The sequence below is a fragment of the Lissotriton helveticus genome, chromosome 12 (genome assembly GCF_964261635.1).
Source record: "Lissotriton helveticus chromosome 12, aLisHel1.1, whole genome shotgun sequence".
NCBI lineage: Eukaryota > Metazoa > Chordata > Amphibia > Caudata > Salamandridae > Lissotriton > Lissotriton helveticus.
The window spans coordinates 820,069,991-820,089,019 of record NC_136073.1 but is presented as its reverse complement, the minus strand read 5'-3'; the positions used below and the strand labels follow the sequence as shown (position 1 = coordinate 820,089,019).

At 43.5% G+C, this 19,029-nt stretch overlaps 1 protein-coding gene across 2 annotated transcripts in view; it reads left to right on the top strand.

Annotated features, from left to right (window-relative positions):
- Nucleotides 1–5,387: 5,387 nt before the first annotated feature.
- RFX5 (regulatory factor X5) overlaps nucleotides 5,388–19,029 on the top strand; it is a 43,139-nt gene continuing 29,497 nt past the window's right edge. Inside the window, exons 1-6 of one of the 2 annotated variants that reach the window (XM_078668411.1) lie at nucleotides 5,388–5,454; nucleotides 8,651–8,771; nucleotides 12,236–12,269; nucleotides 14,399–14,481; nucleotides 16,089–16,208; nucleotides 16,867–16,987. In XM_078668411.1, coding sequence (XP_078524537.1) covers nucleotides 8,671–8,771; nucleotides 12,236–12,269; nucleotides 14,399–14,481; nucleotides 16,089–16,208; nucleotides 16,867–16,987 — 459 coding nt within the window. In that variant the 5' untranslated portion in view covers nucleotides 5,388–5,454; nucleotides 8,651–8,670. Of the gene's footprint in view, nucleotides 5,455–8,650; nucleotides 8,772–12,235; nucleotides 12,270–14,398; nucleotides 14,482–16,088; nucleotides 16,209–16,866; nucleotides 16,988–19,029 lie in introns of those variants that run through there. The other variant, XM_078668412.1, reaches the window with a different exon arrangement.

Below are 19,029 nucleotides of genomic sequence, written 5' to 3'. Positions count from 1 at the left end.
TGAAGGGACCAGAGACTTTTTCTGGTGAGATAGGGTTTTATTTTTGACAAGGATTTTCGTTGGCGTGACGATAGTCTCTCACGGGCAAAGTCGGCAGGCTCCGTCATATCGAGTTCCCTCCCAGGGTGTTCTCAGATGATTGCTTCCTCTTTTCTCTGTACGTCTTTTTGTCTCGGGTCTTGATTTGCTCCCCACCGGCAAGGTATGCAACAAAAAGACAGAGGAAAGGCCGTCAGGGCTGGAGGTATATACAGAGTCACCCAAAGAGAACTGGGTAGTGAAAGGGTCACCGCTGACAAGTGATATTTACAATATGAGTATGTCAGGGGGCTGTGAGGGAGGACACTAGTGAGGAGAGGGTATATTGGGGAAATGCGGGAAGAAACGGGAACAGGTATGTTTAATTACAAAATGTACAGGGCAGTAGTCAAACGTTCACAGTACTATGGAAGAGAGTCTCCCCGCCGCCGAATCGCTGCCGTACCTGCTTCAGCCACACTCCTCCCTCAGGAGTGTGGCACGGCGCTCCACAGTGTCGTTGGCCTCCTGGCTCAGCTTCCTTCTCGTTATTCTCTCTTTTCCTCACTCCGCTCCCGTCACCGTCTCCTTCTCCTGGCCGCCACACTCGATCACCAAACTCCTCCGGGGTGTCGTCACACACCGTCTCCTGTTCTTCCTGTGTTTTCACCAATCCGACAGTCCTGGCGTCATGTGGGGTCGTGGTTTCATCCTCGGCAAAGGCTCAGTTAAAGGCGCTTCCACCACATTCTTCCTCCGGCGTTGTTATCAAGGGATACGTAGTCCAATCGTTCTGGAGGGAGGGAAGGGAGGCAGAATCAGCAATCCACCATTCACTGGAGGGGGAGGGCCCCTCCACCCGCCTGTCCTACCCGTTACACATATATAGGAATCAAAATAGTATATACCAAGTTCTGGGGGGGCGCAGTATAGATGTGTGGGATACAAGTCACTCACTGTCCTTGGGCAGCTAGCACGATGCCTCTCCCTTATCAGGATCCTTGATATCAGAGAGGGGCCCTGCCCTGCCTCCTCCTGGCGATGACGGGCAAGAACGGGCCCGCCCTTGGCCCGGGCGCTGCCCGCGCTCGTCCCGCGGGAAGGCTGCGCTGCTTTTCTGCGGCTGGTGACTCCTCCCCCTGCAGCTGTGGTCAGTGGCGATTAGCGTAGGGCTCCCTGGGACATGGAGTCCCACCAGGGAGAGCGCGAGTCTGGCACAGCGCTGAGTGGCAGCGGGGAGATGCGGGTGGTTAGCAGAAGATCCTGGGACACCGGTCCCACCAGGATTCAGGTGTGTAGAGGCAGAGTAACCCCAACAAACAACTCCTCCGGGACCTGCGTCGCGGGAAGGCTGCGCCGCTTTTCTGCGGCTGGCGACTCCGCCCCCTGCAGCTGTGGTCAGTGGCGATTAGCGCGGGGCTCCCTGGGACATGGAGTCCCACCAGGGAGAGAGCGAGTCTGGCACAGCGCTGAGTGGCAGCGGGGTGATGCGGGTGGTTAACAGAAGATCCTGGGACACCGGTCCCACCAGGATTCAGATGTGTAGAGGCCGAGTAACCCCCAACAAACAACTCCACCCCTGACCTTTTCTCTCACTACACATACACCACTCATAGCACTACAATACAGTGCTCCTGAGTAGTCGCTAGTCGTAGCACGCCCCGTCCTGCAGCGAGGCGGGAAGATCCCTATGATGAAGCATGACACCAAGGGCCCTTTTGGTGTGTGAGGGGTATTTAAGCAAACACCGTGCATGCCCTACCAAGTTTGGGCACACTTCCCTTTGAACCTCTTTGAGGTGGATCTTTTTGTTTTGAATTAGAAACTCAAACTGCCCTGGCAACCAGTCCTAGCTGCTCTCTGATGAGGAATCTGTGTCCTTAATTCACTGGAGCTTAGAGAAATCTGATGGCTATTGATAAAGCACAGTCACACAAAATGCTTGGTACATATATCTGTACTAGCCCCTCATGCCGTTTCCTAGCCATCACAGGAAGAGCTATTGTGGCCTCCAAGTCACTTACTAGGACACCTATATTCCAAACCAGAGATTTCCTTTAACAAATCAGTACATTCTGGGAATTGTGATCCTTGTAAAGTTAACACTTGAAAACAAATTGCCAGAGGAAAGTTCAGGACTAGAAAGCTTGTGTGCCTGAGGCACCCGTCACATTGTACCCCTACAACCGGCTATAAGAATCCCTAAAAGCCTGACTGTAACTCCCCACCCCACTAAATTGCCCATTCTGAAAGCCAAGCCAAACAAAAGTCATGGTTTAGGTAACTTGTAACTGCAAAGTGCGGATCGAAGGCAAATAAATAGAATATCCGGCGTCTTCTTTAAATGCTACATAAGATGCCACATATCATTAGAGAGTTGGGCAGAAGCCCCAACCAAAAGGGGAATAGAGGGGCCGGCGCATTAAGCCGTGCAAAAGCCAGAGAATGTGGCGGGTCCCAACAGGGACTGCCAACAAAGGCAGGGGCGGGACTGTAGCAATGTGTGGCAGACGACGAGACGCACTGCGAGGCACCGGGAACGGCTGTTTGGCATACACTGATTTTACGATGAGAGGATTTGGCCCATAGTACATGCGACCCGTTTGGCGAGAGTCACAAAGTAAGGCAGCCCTGCCCACAGGGACCAGGGAGTTAGCAGAGCGCCGGCCACAACACAAGCGGCTCGAAGCTCTGTGTTTTTAAAAAAAAAAACAATAACAAAAAAAGGGAAACAGCCAGCACAGCGCATAAACAATGCAAACAACTTGGAGGCCCCACATCTAAACAGACCACAACATCCTCCACAAACAAAAGACAGAAGGTCTCTGTACTGACCTGGGATAAACTAATTTGGGACATTTGTCCGCACAGAAGCACTGAAAGAAATGGAGGGGTGTACTCATTTTACAATAAGACTCAGGCCTGAAAGAGCTCACAGGGACAGCCTATACAGGGGTGACATGACCCTCAGCGAAAAGGAGCAGTGAAAGGATTCAAGGACATACTCACTGCACAATAGGCCAAGGCTTGAAGGAGCATATGGGGACAGCCCACAGTGGCGATGCGACCCACAATGCAAAGGCAGAAAGCCGGGCAAGTGGCAAACTAGCAGCAGCGGATAACCCCACCTCGGGTGACACGAACCGGTTGCAAAAGCAGAAGCAGCAGATACAGCCAGTTTGGCAACTCGACCCGTCTGCTTACACCTATAATCAGTGGACCGAGCAAGGATGGTGGAATAAGCCAGCAGAAGACATCAAGATGAGATAGATGAAATTCTAAGAGCGGCCACGCATGGGAAACAATGGCTTCTGAGGCAGCTAAGAGGTGAACCTAGTGGACAGCACAGAGCCCAGAGAAACCAGCGACAGCGGGGAGGGCGAAGAACGCGGCGAGGATCGCGCCGAAGGCATGACGACGATGCCCTGCATGTACTGGACTCGGGGAGTCCTGTCTTCTGATATTCCTTGACCTTTCTGCAGCCTTTGACACTGTTAATCACTCTCCTAAACACTTTAAATCCGAGAAAGGCCTTGGAAGGCACAGTTCTTAAATGGTTTGCTTCTTTCCTCTCGGAAGGATCTCAAGTGATTAAAATAGCGAACAGCCTTTCATCTTCAATGGCAGTAGGTCAAGGCGTCCCTCAAGGATCTATACTCGCAGCCACTCTTTTCAATCTTTACTTGGAACCATTGGGTAATCTCTTAAGGAAATCTGGAATACTTTATCACCTCTATGCTGATGTCACACAAATCTACCTTAAGGTGTCTTCCTCACACGACATCTCTATCCTCAACTCTATTCAAAACTGGATGTTAGCTCATCAACTCATTCTGATCCTTCCAAAACTGAATTCCTCCTCCTCTCTACCTCTCTCACTCTTCCTCCTGTTCAATCTTGGATGAATAAACTGAACTTACTGAACAACAAACCTATCGTTGTCGAAAGCGCTAAATCCCTTGGTGTCATTCTTGACAAAAGGTTCAATCTACAATCCCACATCAACTCCATTGCAAAGAATGCATGTTACCAACTGCGCCTTCTCGGGGAGATTTGACGTTTCCTTCCGGAGCAAGACCTAAAGACCTTGGTCCAATCTCTGGTTCTCTCTAGATTGGACTATAGCAATTCTTTGCTTGCTGCCCTCCCCAAATCTCACCTTTCCCCTCTCAAATCCATACTCCATTCAGCAGCTCGTTTTGTCATTGTGGCCAAAAAACACACCCATTCTTTTTTCTCTTCAATGGCTTCCCATTGAAACAAGATCAATCTACAAGCGTGCTTACCCACAAAGCCCTGCACACTTCCTCCCCTCTATACCAGGCAAATAAACTTAAAATCTCTGGAGGCTCTAGACCTTCACAAATGCGTAAAAATTACTGCTTGAACCCCCCACCTTCAAAAGGGATAGATGAATGGCTCAATCCTTCTCAGGCAATGCGGTCAGAATCTGCAACTTGCTTCCTCCACTACTCCGTACCACCACCTCGACCCGGACTTTCAAAGCTGACCTCAAATCTCTTCTCTTCCAAAGACACTTCCAGAATTAATACATCCCTTTTCATGCCCCCTCAAGGAAGTTCTTACAATGTTGTAAATATGTAAACTATGACTGTACAATCGGAATCCTATTGTGTTTTTGATTTTTGTGTGACTGCCATCTATTGTTTTATTTTACTTTTTCATCTATCCCGTTTGTTTCTGTAATATGCGAGTATGTAAATTTCCTCATGTAACGTTCTTGGTTCTATTGTGAAGTGCTCTGACACCTTTGGGTAGAGTCTGCGCTATATAAAATTGCATAAAATATATATATATATATATATGAATATATATATATATATATATATATATATATATATATATATATATATATAATTTAAAAGGGCAACACAGCACTATAGGCAGGAGCTGCACTAACAGACCCGAGCCTCAGAGTGAAACAAACGGACTGTCATCCAGCCAGCGCCGCTGCACAACCCCATTCCGCCCCCCCTAGAATTACAGGCAGGCCCTGGCTGGCTGCTTAGAGACAGATGTGTCTACTCGGACCAGGTTTCCCGCCGCTTCCATCACTGGTTCGCCTCAGAAGATCCCGCCCAGAAAGCCATGCCACCCCAAGCTGTGTATGACATCACTGCCGAGTAGTAAGAGGGCGGCTCCGACAGTGTTTATACACAGCAAAGGCACGTGCGGACTCCGCAGCCAATCAGCGCTCCGGACTTCTGGGCAGTGCACAAGGATTGGTTGGGCTATCGAAAGTGCTCCAATCTTAGGCCGCCTTACACATTACGAGTCCCTCGCTCTCCAGACCATGTCCAGCCATGGTATTGGCTTTCAGGCGACCCGGAAGTAATGTATTTTACGGACAAATGTCATCCGTTATATCATCAATAAAGGACCTCCGACTTTAAGCTGATTTTACGGACGGTCCGTGTAAGTAGCGGACAGGTGGTCATTTCATGCCCTCCTGAAAAATGAATTATATTGAACTGAGGCTCAACATTAAACTGCTTATTCCCGTGAATTATGCAACTATCGACCTGGCTGGCGTCTTTGTATGTCTCTCCGACTTATGGACGTCAGACAGTCCGTTGTTCTGTGTGTTTGTTCCGCCGACAGTCTCTGTCTGTGATTGTTTGTATATCGGAGCACAGCCGGTTCTGTTTCTGTTGCATATGTATGGTTGTCTGGTAGTGTTGTTGGCCTGGGTCCATCGATGTCTAAAATGCGCTTGGGTGCATGGTTTTTTTTAATACAGATATATAGCACGAACTCCAACCTAAGGTATTGGAGCGCTTTCCATGAGCACCAGTTACGTTACACAAGGACACATTCAGGAACAAGGAGATTACATGATTTTGCCCAGAATCACAGTATGTGGATGCGACCCCGATGTTAGAACCTTGGTTTCCAGCACCAAAGTCGGCAGTCTAGCCGTCAGACCACATCCTGTCCCCAACATTCAACATTGGTCTGTAGGAATGAAAAGGAATCGTGCTTATTTTGGACTCTAGACATAGATGTCAGTATATCTCTATGCACGTAAGGTTGCATTTCTGTTGGTGTCTGCGGGTGTTCTATGTTTGTTGACCTGGATGCATAGGCGACGAAATGTGCGTTGGTCTGGGCACAAGGACGCCTGTATATCCTTTGCTACCACATTTCCTTTGTCCATACATGACTATATTCTCCAGTCAAGGTTCTTTCCTTGTATCCTGGGACTTGTAGTCCTGGTTTTATAATGGAATAAACAAGACATCAAGTACCAGAATGCAAGAAAAACAGGGTTGGAGTACCTGAATGAAGTCACTGGAAAGTTGCACTGCGGATACCTATCATCCACCTACATATTTTATGCTACTCCTAGGACCAATTAGCTCTGGTATTTGCTGAGGAATTCGGGTACTTGTAATTCAAAGCTGCAATCGGGCCGAGTAAAAACAGGCACATCAAGTAATGTGGTCTTTGCAGTAAGGATCACATTACCTGTTGGCTTGTTTGAAAACTAGATCTTGTTCCATTAATTGCGGGGAACATGTACTTTGATGTGGTTTTATGGGTTCTTACCCGAAAAATACTGATTGATTGAATAGTACACTTGGAAGATAATAAATTGTTCTCTTTGGCAGCTGAGAAATATCGTAGATGAGGGTGTCGCAGGGTGTTTCATTGTGTTGCACATTTCTTCCTTGCTTAACACTGTATCATGCTGTTCTCATGACTTGGCTCAGAGAGGTGTGGATCACAATGATGGTGGTTACCAGTTTCTCCTCATTTTTGGCAGACCAGTCTCAGTTTGGGATTTTGTCACTGTTCGCTCAAGCAGTTATGTGGTATAGCGTGGGCTTCCATAAGGGCTCTGTCTGTGTGCCTCTTGCTGTTTTGTAATATGTTTAACTTTTGGCCCAGTTATTAAGATCACATGGATGTTCTTCCTAGTCATACTTCATACCATGTGCAGTTTAGCAAAAGCCTTGATCCGAACTCCTCAGCTTCTCACACTAATCTTGAGGACAGCATCTGACAGCCAACCGAGAATGATCAAAAAATTCCATTCATTGAATGGAAGGCTGACTTGATTTTTCATCGTTAAAAATGAACAGTGTGGGCAGGAAATAAACATTACACCAAGATTTGATTTGAGCCCTAAGGACAAAGCAATTGGGCACGAAAAAGTTTTCTATTCAAATCTTGTATTCTTATTTTGGACATTAACCTGGCCAACACTTCTCTTCCTCAAGGCCAATACGTTAACCATTGCTATAATAGCAACAACAAAAAATTCTTGACACTTCATTTACTTTGTCTATGCTCAAGTGGATACTTCTTTACATAGTCACAATAATATCTTAAGTTCTTAGCAGCATGATAGCCTACTTACCTGCATGTGAATATCTCTGTGTGCTATAGTCTGTTATGCTGTTATGAACATAAGGAGAGTGACTAATTTAAAAGAAGATTATATAAACCTTTGAACACCATAGGAAATTGAGTAACAGATATTATTGTGACTATGTAATGATGTATCCACTTGAGGATAGACAAACGAAATGCAAAGTCAATAGTTCTGAAGTTATTTTGCTATTATAGCAACGGTTTACGTATTGGCCCTAAGGAAGCAACCTTGATGTCGTGAAACAAATGTTGGCCAGGTTTTTGTACAAAATAAAAATAAAAGATTTGAATGGAAGACTTTTTCGTGCACGATCACTATGTCTTTAGACCTTAAATCGAGTCTGGGGTTCTATTTTAGATTAACGGTGGGAAAGGCCGCTCACAAGAGCCTCCGTGTTCCACTTTCTGTTAAGAAGCAAACATTGTTGACCTCCTCACTAGATACCTCTGATGGCTGGTTGTTAAAGCAAAATCCCTGTTCAATGAATATGTTTGTTTCAAGGTACAGGTTATTGCTATGTCAACTTCGTATTTTTACACGCTGTACCTTTTAGGGAACATCTTCTGGTTCCTTCCCATGTTCTCTCTTGCTAGGATCATGTATGCTTGTGTCTTATCCTGACATGATTATTGTAACAGACTGTGTTGTATAAACTGCAGACTATTTAAGATTTTGCAGCCAGAAAGGTAGTGGAGCTGAGAAAGTTAGCTCAGGTCTTTGGAGTTCGATGGAAGCTTCACTGCTTATGTGTAAAGTTAGGACTCTAGTGTTTTAAACACATAGAGTCTAGGCCACTGACATCTCCTGTCTCAGACATTTTCAAATCCGACCTGTGCCAGACTCCTTCATTTAAATGTCCATTGTTAATCCCCCCTCAGTTTGGGGACTCTTGTGTTGGGGAAGACCTTTTAGATGCTTTGATACAACAACTATGGAATTTGCTGCCTATATTCCTATCCTTTTCTGCAAACTTATCAGTTTTAGCCTAATTGACATTAGACCACATTTTCTGAGGGCTGTGTCTCTTAGCACCAAGATGCGCCAAGACGGAACACGCGCTTTACAATCTATAAACATAATTCCAAACTTTCATATTCTCGAAGTAGCCCTAATATTGAGTCATCATCTTCAATATGGTCAGTTGTGATAATTTAATTTGTGCCCATAATTGTAAGTAATGGAAGCTGATGAAAAGTGCAGGTGTTAACAATGGTGAATTAACTCTTCTTGCAGTGATCCTGTGAGCTGATGTCATGGCGGACGACGATCCATATCTGAGCCTTTCGCGGATGGGCCCTGCAGAGGACGCTTATGAGTCGGACATTCTGCTGCAGTCACTGAAACCGAAAATACAGTGAGACGAATTTTATTTCTCTAATTTTTCACACACAAAGAATCTTTCCCCCTTTTGACATCATTAGAAGGAAGGATGAACCCTAACTTGCCCATCAAATTTGTCCGTGCCGTCCTTGGAAAATGTGAATACAATCATAGTTTCATGTAAAAAAAAAAGCTATTTTTCTTTTGAATCATAAGACCTATCTGAAAGGTATCTCACAGAGACAGTGTTTTTTAACACATCCGACAAGGCTGCCAATTGTCAGCATCAGTATGTTTTTCATAATTTAATGAAATGGATTGGTGTAGGCTAGTCCACCAAGCTCACCTCGTTGGCCTATTTCCTTTTGAAAAGAACCCCCAGCGGTATCCAGTGCTTTAATTTGCTCAAGATAGAGACCTCCATGCCTATCCTGTATGCCAATTGCATTTATAAAAGACCATCCAGGCCCAGCCATACTACTGATCTATCCTCTAGGTATGGACCCACAGGCCACAAGAGTTGCCAATTTTAAGTCTATCCAGTTTATCAACTTCCATTCAGATAAGGACTGCATGTTTTTCCAGCTTGCCTAGTTTTCAGCAGCTAAACAATGCAACGCCTCCCAGTCTGCCTATATATTTCAGATTAAGACCTAGTGACACATCAAGGCTATCCATTTCACTTTAAATCAGGGCCTCAAGTTCCACCAGTCTGTCCGTTTCCTCCGATAAGGACACCAAGCTGCAGTCTCTCAATTTTTTAGCTCTTGCAGACCAGACAGCTCTTAACTGCCTGTAGGTGAAAGATTATTGTAGACCTTAGTACAAACATATGGTGGTGTTGGAGCCCACTGGTTACCATGGGTTGACTTTATTGTCACTGTCAGCTTGCTTGTTATTCAATGGCTTGCCTTCTTCTTTTTTTGTTTGCTCTTCCCCTTGAGCACAGCATTTTTACCATTCTTTCTTTTGATTGGTTGACTTGTACCTTTCACTACCCACTTTTAGGGATCTACTTTTTTCTCTTTTGTTAAGCACTCCAGGAGTGGGCATGTGTTTTACAGCTCACTCTCTCTTATGTGCTTCTCCTGCCCCACCAGATACCTCTGCCCTTAGCTCTCCAGGCACAGTATTACAGCTTTGGATTGGTAAAATACTCTTCAAGCCAACCTCTCTGCATACACCTTTGAATTACCCAGAGTTCCCTTTTTCCTTAATTTATGTGGCACTCTAAGCCTGAAAGGGTACTGTCTTGACTTATAGTAGGTACTCCTTTGTGCCTGGACAAAGCTATACCTCTCTGAAATGCTCTAACAAGAGCAACACACTTGCCAGGGGTTGCTTTTATTCATTCCCGTATGGGTTAGATGGTATTTTACCAATTCAAGGTTGTAATATTGTGCCTGGAGTGGTAAAGGCTTTTGTTATTTTTTAGCTCGGCATGTATGGCACTGGCTAATTCTATGCTTAACGACTTTGCTGTAAAAATGACAAAATGCTTTGTCACTTTCTAGCTCGGTGTGGATGGCACTGTGCTAATACTATGCTTAAAAATTCTGCTAGAAAAACAGACATTTGATGTGAGCAGATTCAATATCCGTGATGTTGTAGGGCAGCTCCATATAAAGGAGCTGCTCTTCGCCTCAACCTTGGGAATTACCTAGAGATCCCCGTTTCCTTTCATGCATAATTTAAGCAGCAGGCTAAGCCAGAAAGGGTGTTGTCTGGATATACTCTGAATTGCAGTAAAACGCTTCAGCACAATTGAATTTTTTAAAACTTACTGCCCTTAGTAGCATGAATGATCTTGGATCAAGTATATGAAAAAAATAATGAAATGGCGAGGCTCCAGTAGAATCACCATGCATACGCCCTATATGTGCATCATATAATGAAATTATTTATTTTTTTTGTATTTTTTTGTCTGATGTTGCACAGCAATAGCCAAAAGCCAAAGTCAACAGGTCCCAAAGATGAGCCATTTTGTCTTTGTTAATGCTTGTTTTAAGACGTGGATCCCGATGCCCATGCTGTCTTTGAACGGTTCAACAGAAGCATACCAGTTCTACAGCTCCAAGAAGCGTACAAAACAATACAATTAACAGTCAATGATTTTGCATGTAATTGTTAGAATTTAATTGTTTAATTTGTAATGACATTATGTCACAAAACTTTCTTTCTTGAAAATTATCTTGTTACATCTCCTGCTCTTCAAGAGACTGAGATTCGCCAAGAGAATATTATCTGAGAGATTTTGATTCCTTCTATTGAAGGTTTTCAAATTCTGTACCCATGCTACATGAAAACCTGAGCATCTTGTGGTAAGATGGCAGTAGGGGCTGCTTTGGAGTTTCCTCGCAAGGATGCAAACAGTAAATCTAAGTGTGAAGAGTTGTATGCGGTGGGGCAGAGAAGTAATGGAAGTGGTGATGTATCCGGGAAATTGTGATGATAACGATGTCCAGTGTCACTGGTGGTCCTAGGGAAGCAGTAGATCTCAGAAAAGAATAGTTAGAGGCAGAGAGTAAGGGCAGTGATGGAGGTAATGCTGGTTGGTTCTGTAGCCTTTATACCATTGTCAATATTTTTCAAGGCACTGAGAATGAACGGAAGTGAGAGGGCAGGACTGGACTCTGAGGGCAGAAGATGAGTATGATAGAGAGGTGACAGAATAAAGATTAGAAGTTCGGAGCACCCAAGTCATAATAAGGTGAGACAAGAGGTATGGATTACAGTATTTTGGTTTAAGGATAAGAGAAGCCCCTGAGAAATTGTATTGTATTGTAATTGCATTTATATAGCGCTGACTACCCCATACGAGGTGCCAAAGCACTTTTTCGGCGAGTAGCACGCTACTCCGGGACCCATAAAGGATTAGTGTTGAATTAGTAAAGTGAAATATGAAAGTAATTTAAGTGGTGGATAGGTTAGTCAGTTATTTGGATTCGGAAGGATAGAAGAGGAAAACATTTTTGTATTTATATTGCGCTTGTTACCCCTGATGGGGTGTTGAAGCACTTTTTTTGGCGAGTAGCACGCTACTCCAGAACCCATAAAGGATTAGTGTTGAAAATTAGTATAGTGAAATATGAAGTAATTTGAGTTGTGGCTATGTTATTCAGTTATTTGGATAGAGCAGGGTAGGCGGCGGGATAGACGAGGGAAAGAGGTTTGTATTTATATAGCTCTTGCTACTCCTGATGGGGTTTTGAAGCGCTTTTTTAGCAAGTAGTATGCTACTCTGGAACTCATAAGGATTAGTGTTGAATTACTATACTGAAATAAGTGTTGTCCGTCATACTTACGGGAAAATGTAACTGTTCCCCTGACTTGTCTCCTGTGCAAAGAATAAACCTCTACATACTTTTTTTCTGTTGGTTGCTGCACAAATCCTCACACTCAGTGTTTGATGTTATGTTATATCGTCTTCATGGGTGATATTCGCTTACGTTTTGTTCAAGTTTCACAACTTTCTTATTTTGTGTTTTTATTCCACAGCAGTTGTGTGCAGAGCAAAGTGGACAGCATCCTGGTGAGTTCAGTCTGTCAGATGAAGAGTTTCTGTATACAGGAATGTGGCAAATGAGATGTGGCGCGTGGAGTACTCCTAACAATGCATACACAGGGCTCAAAAAATCTGAAAAATGATACTAGTCCTGCAGGTCTAGTACCTTGAAAAATCTCCTCGACCTAACGGTAACCTACTTGACCTCCGTCTCTGAAAGCGAAGGAAATGTGACAAGAGAAGATTTAAAGGCATCTTTATTGCTCATTTGCTTTGTGAGCAATAAAAAGGTCTTTAAATCTTGTTATCTTGTCATATTTGCTCCGTTTTCAAAGACGGAGGACAAAAGTTAGTATGTTTTCCTACTCGCCAGAAAGGGCGGGTAGGACCTAAAAATAGCTTGACCTCATAAAATTTACCTCGCAAATGCGAGCGGTCGAGTGGATTTGTCGAGCCCTGAATACATAGGATGTGTGTCTGCCACGTTTTCACTGATGGTTTTCGCCATCCTGGGTTTGTTCCAGTACTGTGTTTAAAGATTGTCTCCGTTGAGATAGAAACAGCCCTTTTCCCCCAGGTTACTCTTGGGGAACACTGATTTTGGTGCCAAATCTTGTCTTTGGATAACCTTGTTCCTAAATCCTTGCATTGTATCGCCTTATTCCTAAGTCCTTGCACTGTGTTTGTGATGTGCGCGCTACACAAATCCTCATAAGATTACTTAATATAATACAACTTGCCCAAGCAACTTACAGTCTTCCCTATGGGCCACCCCCAACCAATTCCATAGCATGATCTTTTCTTTTTTTTCTTTCCAGAGTTTTATATAGCGCGAACTTGACCCTAATCTGGTATCAGAGCGCTTTACATAGCACCAGTTACGTTACATGAGGGCACATATTCATTGTTGTTAGGGAGATTAAGTGATTTGCCCAGAATCACAGGATGTTTTAGCGTCGTTGAAACATGAGTTTATGCACATGTTGGCAAAGTGTGCCTTCATGATGTTAGGGCATTCAGTGTTCCTATATCCTGGTAGGTGATTCCATCAAACAGTGTTCCTATATGAATTTGTGTATCACATGATGTAGTGACCCAGCATTATCACGGGGCATACACTCCAACAGCCCTGGACATGTTTACTCCTTAATGTTCTTGGGGCTCACTGTGCTACTATCCCTAGCATGATCTCTGGGCACACTGTGACAATGCCTGGGTCTCTTTGAGGTCACACCCTTACCTAATGCAAAAGTATGAAATTAGGTTGCATTGCGATACAGTTCCCCAATGTTGTTGTATGGCGCCCTTTAAAGTACCTGTGCATGTATTTGGGCACACTTCTAAAGAGAATCCTGGTATTGTCCTAAGGGACACTCTAATTCATTTCCAGCAATTGTAAACACACCTTAACCCTGTGCCCTGACATTTTAGGGCACACCTGGCTACTGCCTTAGGATGCGAAGGCACACCGATGCACAACGCCACAATATGATTGATTTTCAGAACACAGTTAGGTCCCCATTATTATGTTGGGTAAAACCTTGACATAAAACTCCTGTATAATTTCAGGGCACAGCTTCATGAATTCCAGCATGATCTTGGGGCACAGCCTAACCCAATGTCCTGCACGAATTGGTGGACAAACCTTGACACTTTGGCCCCCAGCACAGTTTTATCGCATGACTTTACGTAATGGTCCAGCGCGATCTCCAGACACATCTTTGCACAAATCCCCAGTAGGACATCAGGGCACAACTTGATAGAACGCCTTGATGTGATTTCTGAGCCCAAATTTGACACAGCTCTTATGTGGTTTTATGGACATCCTGCCATAACTCTTTACGGATGTTCTACCATTCAAGTCTCTATTTGCCTTAAATCCCCATCATGAAGATCAGAGCCGCTACTGTTCTGGCAGAAATTGTTATACAAAGACCTGAACTGACCTATTAAACATCAAAAAAGTTGTTGTTTGGTCCTGGTCCGAAAACGGTTCATAGCCTGCCTAGGTTTTGGTAGACAGGTCATAAGGTAAGAAATGTAACCTTAAGCTTGAGTTTACCTTTTTTATAACATATAAACAGAGTTTGAATTAGATCCGGAGTTAGGGCATCCTGGATTGCGTATCCAGTTTCACACATCTTTTGTCTCAACAGCAAGAAGTGCAGAAGTTTTCCGACAACGACAAACTCTACCTTTACCTGCAGCTACCGCCAGGACCAAGTGCATCGGAGAAGAGGTGAGTGGGCACGCGCCTTACTGAGGTGACTGAAATGGAAGAGGAGGGCATCGTCCCATACAAGTGTCTCTGGTTATGGGTCTGGAACACTCAAAGGTGGCACTGGTTTGATTGTCACAGAATTGCATAGCTTATCTTCTCTCCAGCAGAGCTGCATCCTTGTTAAGTTCGAGACCTCTATTCACAAATTAAATGGATTCTGTCTGCTGGTTGTTTGTACGGCGCCTTCGCTCTCCACTAGTTCTCTTCCAAAAATGAAACATGATTACAACTCACAAGTCCTGTTCTTATTAGTAGCACATTGCACTTTCAGTAAACGCGACATGCACACGTGGCTCATGAAACATCCCCCTCCTACCACTGGTCTCAAGAACTGTACTTTTTGGAGAAAATTGTGCTCCCTTATTGGTTGCTTATGTCATTTTCTGGAACTTTATAAAACATGTTAAAGTTGGACATGTCACGGGTAGGTGCTAGCTCAAGAACTTAGTATGCACATACCTGCAATATTATCAGCTTTATATTTCTTTTCTCTTTAGTTGATGTGTACAAGGATTTTAATTAAATAGTTTAATAATGTTTACCTGTGTTGAAAATCATGCTGCCTGGAACATAGCTTTCCCATTTCGCCACCCCGAAATACTTCCTCTGTGCCATTGGACGTGCACATGTTAAAGGCAAAATCACATGTGAGATCATAATATAAATATAACCAAAAACCAAACAGGCCCCCTTAAATTAAAAGTACAATTTAATTCAAAATAGGATAAAAAAAATGGTGGTCGTTTTTAGCAGAATTGACATGAGCTTAGTGAAATAACCTGTAACAACTGTTTTTTTCTTGTGCAGATTTTGCTGGGAACAACCTAGTGAATTGCACTGAAGGTGTGGGGTGGAAATTCCTGGAGTTACAATACAGCGCAGTATCAGTATTTGCAAATGAATTATTCTTAATGGGGTTTAAGTTCACGGCATGTGATGATATTTAAGAAAATGTGTTAGATAGCAATTTGCACCCTCAGTTCTAGGAATATTCTATACCTAATTACCTTGGACCCAAGATCGGAGTAGGACAGAAAATAGGCCGGGCACCAAATTAAAAGTGCTCCTCATTAGCGAATCCGATAGATAAAAAACGTAGCCCACATATGTAAATCAGGGCAGTTCTGAATTTGTACAGATAAGCTGTGTAAGTATCACGCAAGATATGGGAGGCTGCATGCATTTGTGTTTGCTGCAGGCAATATTTGTGGTAATATTAGAGAAATCTACAGTAAAAATCGGCTCACCAGACCATAAAGCAGGCCCACAAACAGGCAATAAGCGGGCCCATACCCTACCTTGTCGGACCAGCTGTTCTGGCACTGCCAAATTGCCTTTTAGATCAGTACGACTATGCTGAGACCATTTGGATAATGAATGCAAGCTGATAAATTCCTGATTACTAGTGACTAAAGGATTGAGACTTATGAGTCTTCAGACTGGTGGCAGAAAACCATGCACAGGTGGGTGACCAGGAACGGTACTTGGGGTGCGCCTCTGTTCACCTTTGGATATCCTATGTACACTGACAAACACTAAGACAATTCTCTCCTTCTCTCCTGCAGCTTAGATGTCAACTCTCTGAGTACGGCAGAACACAAGCGCGCCTGCAACTGGATTCGCAACCACCTGGAAGAGCACACAGACACCTGTCTGCCGAAGCAGGATGTGTACGAATCGTACAAGTGAGTCTTACAAATGCACCACTTCTTTTGAGGATAGGCTGAAACACCAGACAGTTGGAGATATTTTATGCATGTGGGGGAAGCCTATAGCTCTTGGGTTTATGAGCAAGTGTGTTGGGATGAGAACTGGTGGGCTGTGTGGGCAAACCATCTCAGAAAAGATGTTACAGACCAAGACTAAGAAGTATTTTGATCCCCTCGGGGGGAAACCTCAGTCAGCATTAGTGGTGGATGGACAGCTAGTGACCAAAATTAATATAACAACTGCCATGGCCCCCTATGGGCTCTGTTCTCAGTCCTACAACATTGAGGGGATTGGTGTCCTTGCTAGGCAGCAAGATCATTTTTCTGTGTCTTAGAATAATGTAGATAAAAGACTCCCCTGTTGACATACCTTTATAACCTGGTGCTGACTCACTTCTTTCATCCAGTAACATAAAGGAGTATTTTACATCCTGGAAAGTGGCTTGGGCTATTATTAGCATGTGCAAAATGTGAATTCTTGAACAAAATGGGGGCCCTTTAATTAAACTGGAGCTGGAGTATAGAGTGTAAATGATACTGTGTACATCAGTATAGCATATGGTAACATACTTAGCACCCATTGATTCTGCTGTGTTGAATGTCTCTGCTCTCCCACTGTATGTTCTCCCTTCAGGCGATACTGTGATAAACTTTGTTGTAACCCTCTGAGCGCAGCTAATTTTGGGAAGATCATCCGGGAGATTTTTCCAAACATCAAAGCCCGACGATTAGGAGGCCGAGGACAATCTAAATATCCTTTTATGTGTGTTTTCAGCCATTTGAGTCTTTCAGTTGCTTTTGGAAATGGTGATTGCAGAAAAACAAAAAATGTGTCAAAATAACCCTTCTTTACATGTGTTCAGCCACACTAATGATCATACTTAACCCCTATTAACCTAATCTAGCACAAGGAAACTGGAAGAACAGTTTCCTGGGAACACAAGACTAATCACAACAACTAACAATAAATAATAACTATTGAATTAACCACTAACATTGGGTTCTTGAGTAGTGTGCTACCAGCCACAAAGCGCTTCAAAGCCTTGTTGGGGGTAGTAAGCCTGTATCATTGCAATTACATTAGAATACAGCTATTTTGTTCGCCTCCAAAGTGCAGTCTGCCAGTTTGCCTGCATTGTTCGCTGCACTTAACTCTCCAGATTTGTCTTTCAATGCAGGCTGTGACTACAACCCTGTGGCTGGTCAGGGTGTGCTCAATACATTTTTGCAGATGGAAAATTATGTGGGTGACTGTTTTAGTCACTGAGTTTTAGAGCTACACTTACATTGGGGAGAACCAGCTCTTTAAATAAATTTTTGGTAAAAAAACTATCTAGATTTTAGTTTGCTTTTACCGCTCTGTATACACTAAACCAAAACAATTTTGGCAGATTGGAAATTCAAGTCCCGGAGAGGCAAAGCATGAATGCTTCACTGTCAGTAATAAAGTAACTCATCATGTCCATGATTTTGGAGGTCCTCTCAGGGTTCCTGTGAATTAGGCTGAGATTTATCAGACCAATGATTGCTCAATAAAGATTTGAGGCTAGCTGTAGTTAACAGTTTTATGGTTGAATACGCTTCGATTCAGTGTTTGCAACCGTAAAAATGCTTTTTCAAATGTACTGATCCAATTTTAGGAGTCAACGTTTTCCAACTCTTAAAATGGGATTGTGAATGAATACCTATTTGGTATCTGGAAGAGGGGATGTATGATGTTACAACGCATACATTTACATCGCGGTACATTACATCGCGGTTGTTACAACGATTTGCGTTGTAGGGCGCTGGACTTAGGAGTAGTATAATTTACTATTCCAACTCCAGTCTACGTACAGTAGGAAAGGTGTTGGGTACTAAATTATACTATTCCTTGTCCTAGAGCGCCATCCAGCGCAAGTCGTTGTAACGACTTGCGTTGTAAAAACCGTGATGTAATGGCATCGCGATGTAATCCCCACGTTGTAAACGATGTTTCCCGGAAGAGGTGTCTTGTAGGCAAATATTCCAAATACTGAATGGGTATGCTTTGTATAGATATTTTCGGACCAACCTCAAGTTGCAAACCATTGAAAAGTTATTGAGCCGTCAAGCAAGGTGGTCACCCATTTCTAAAATGAAAGGGATCCCCTAGGTGGGACAATCTTCTCTTTGTGAATTAAAAAAAACGTTTGTTGGCAAATAGGCAGCATTAAATTAGCTAATTTTCCTTTAAGGAAAACGTTGTGCATTTAGAAAAAATACATTTACTTTATTTAATACTAATCACAGACATGGTGGTCTGCTGATCCTAGAAGGCACCCACCCCGTGATGGCCTCCAATCGTACCTCTTTGTTATTCTTGAGATAGTTCTGATTGAGGCCCACAATGGTTCAGAAATTTTCAGTTTTTCAAAGTTTGCAACCAGTTATTTGTATATCTGGCCATTCATGCTTTTATTATTCAGCTTGTGAGATTTAGCACCAGCCAACTAAAGCCGGCATTATTTGCATAGATTGAATTTGCCTTGTTTTTGCATCTTGCCACCTGCAGGTGACTGAGAAATCTCTAGTCCAGCTGTCTCCAACTGGTCGATCCTGAGCTCCCAGTAGTTTGCATATACCTTCAAAGTAGCTTGCAACCTTGAGTGCATTTTAAAAAAAATGCACATGGCTACATTTCTTTTTAATATTAAGGGAAAGCTGTGTTTATCTTACATTATTATCATCAGACTGCAGATAGTAGGGCCTGATAATGAGCAGTGCTCCAGTCAGATGTATGACCCAGGGTGGGCCACAGACGTGAAGCACTGAGGTA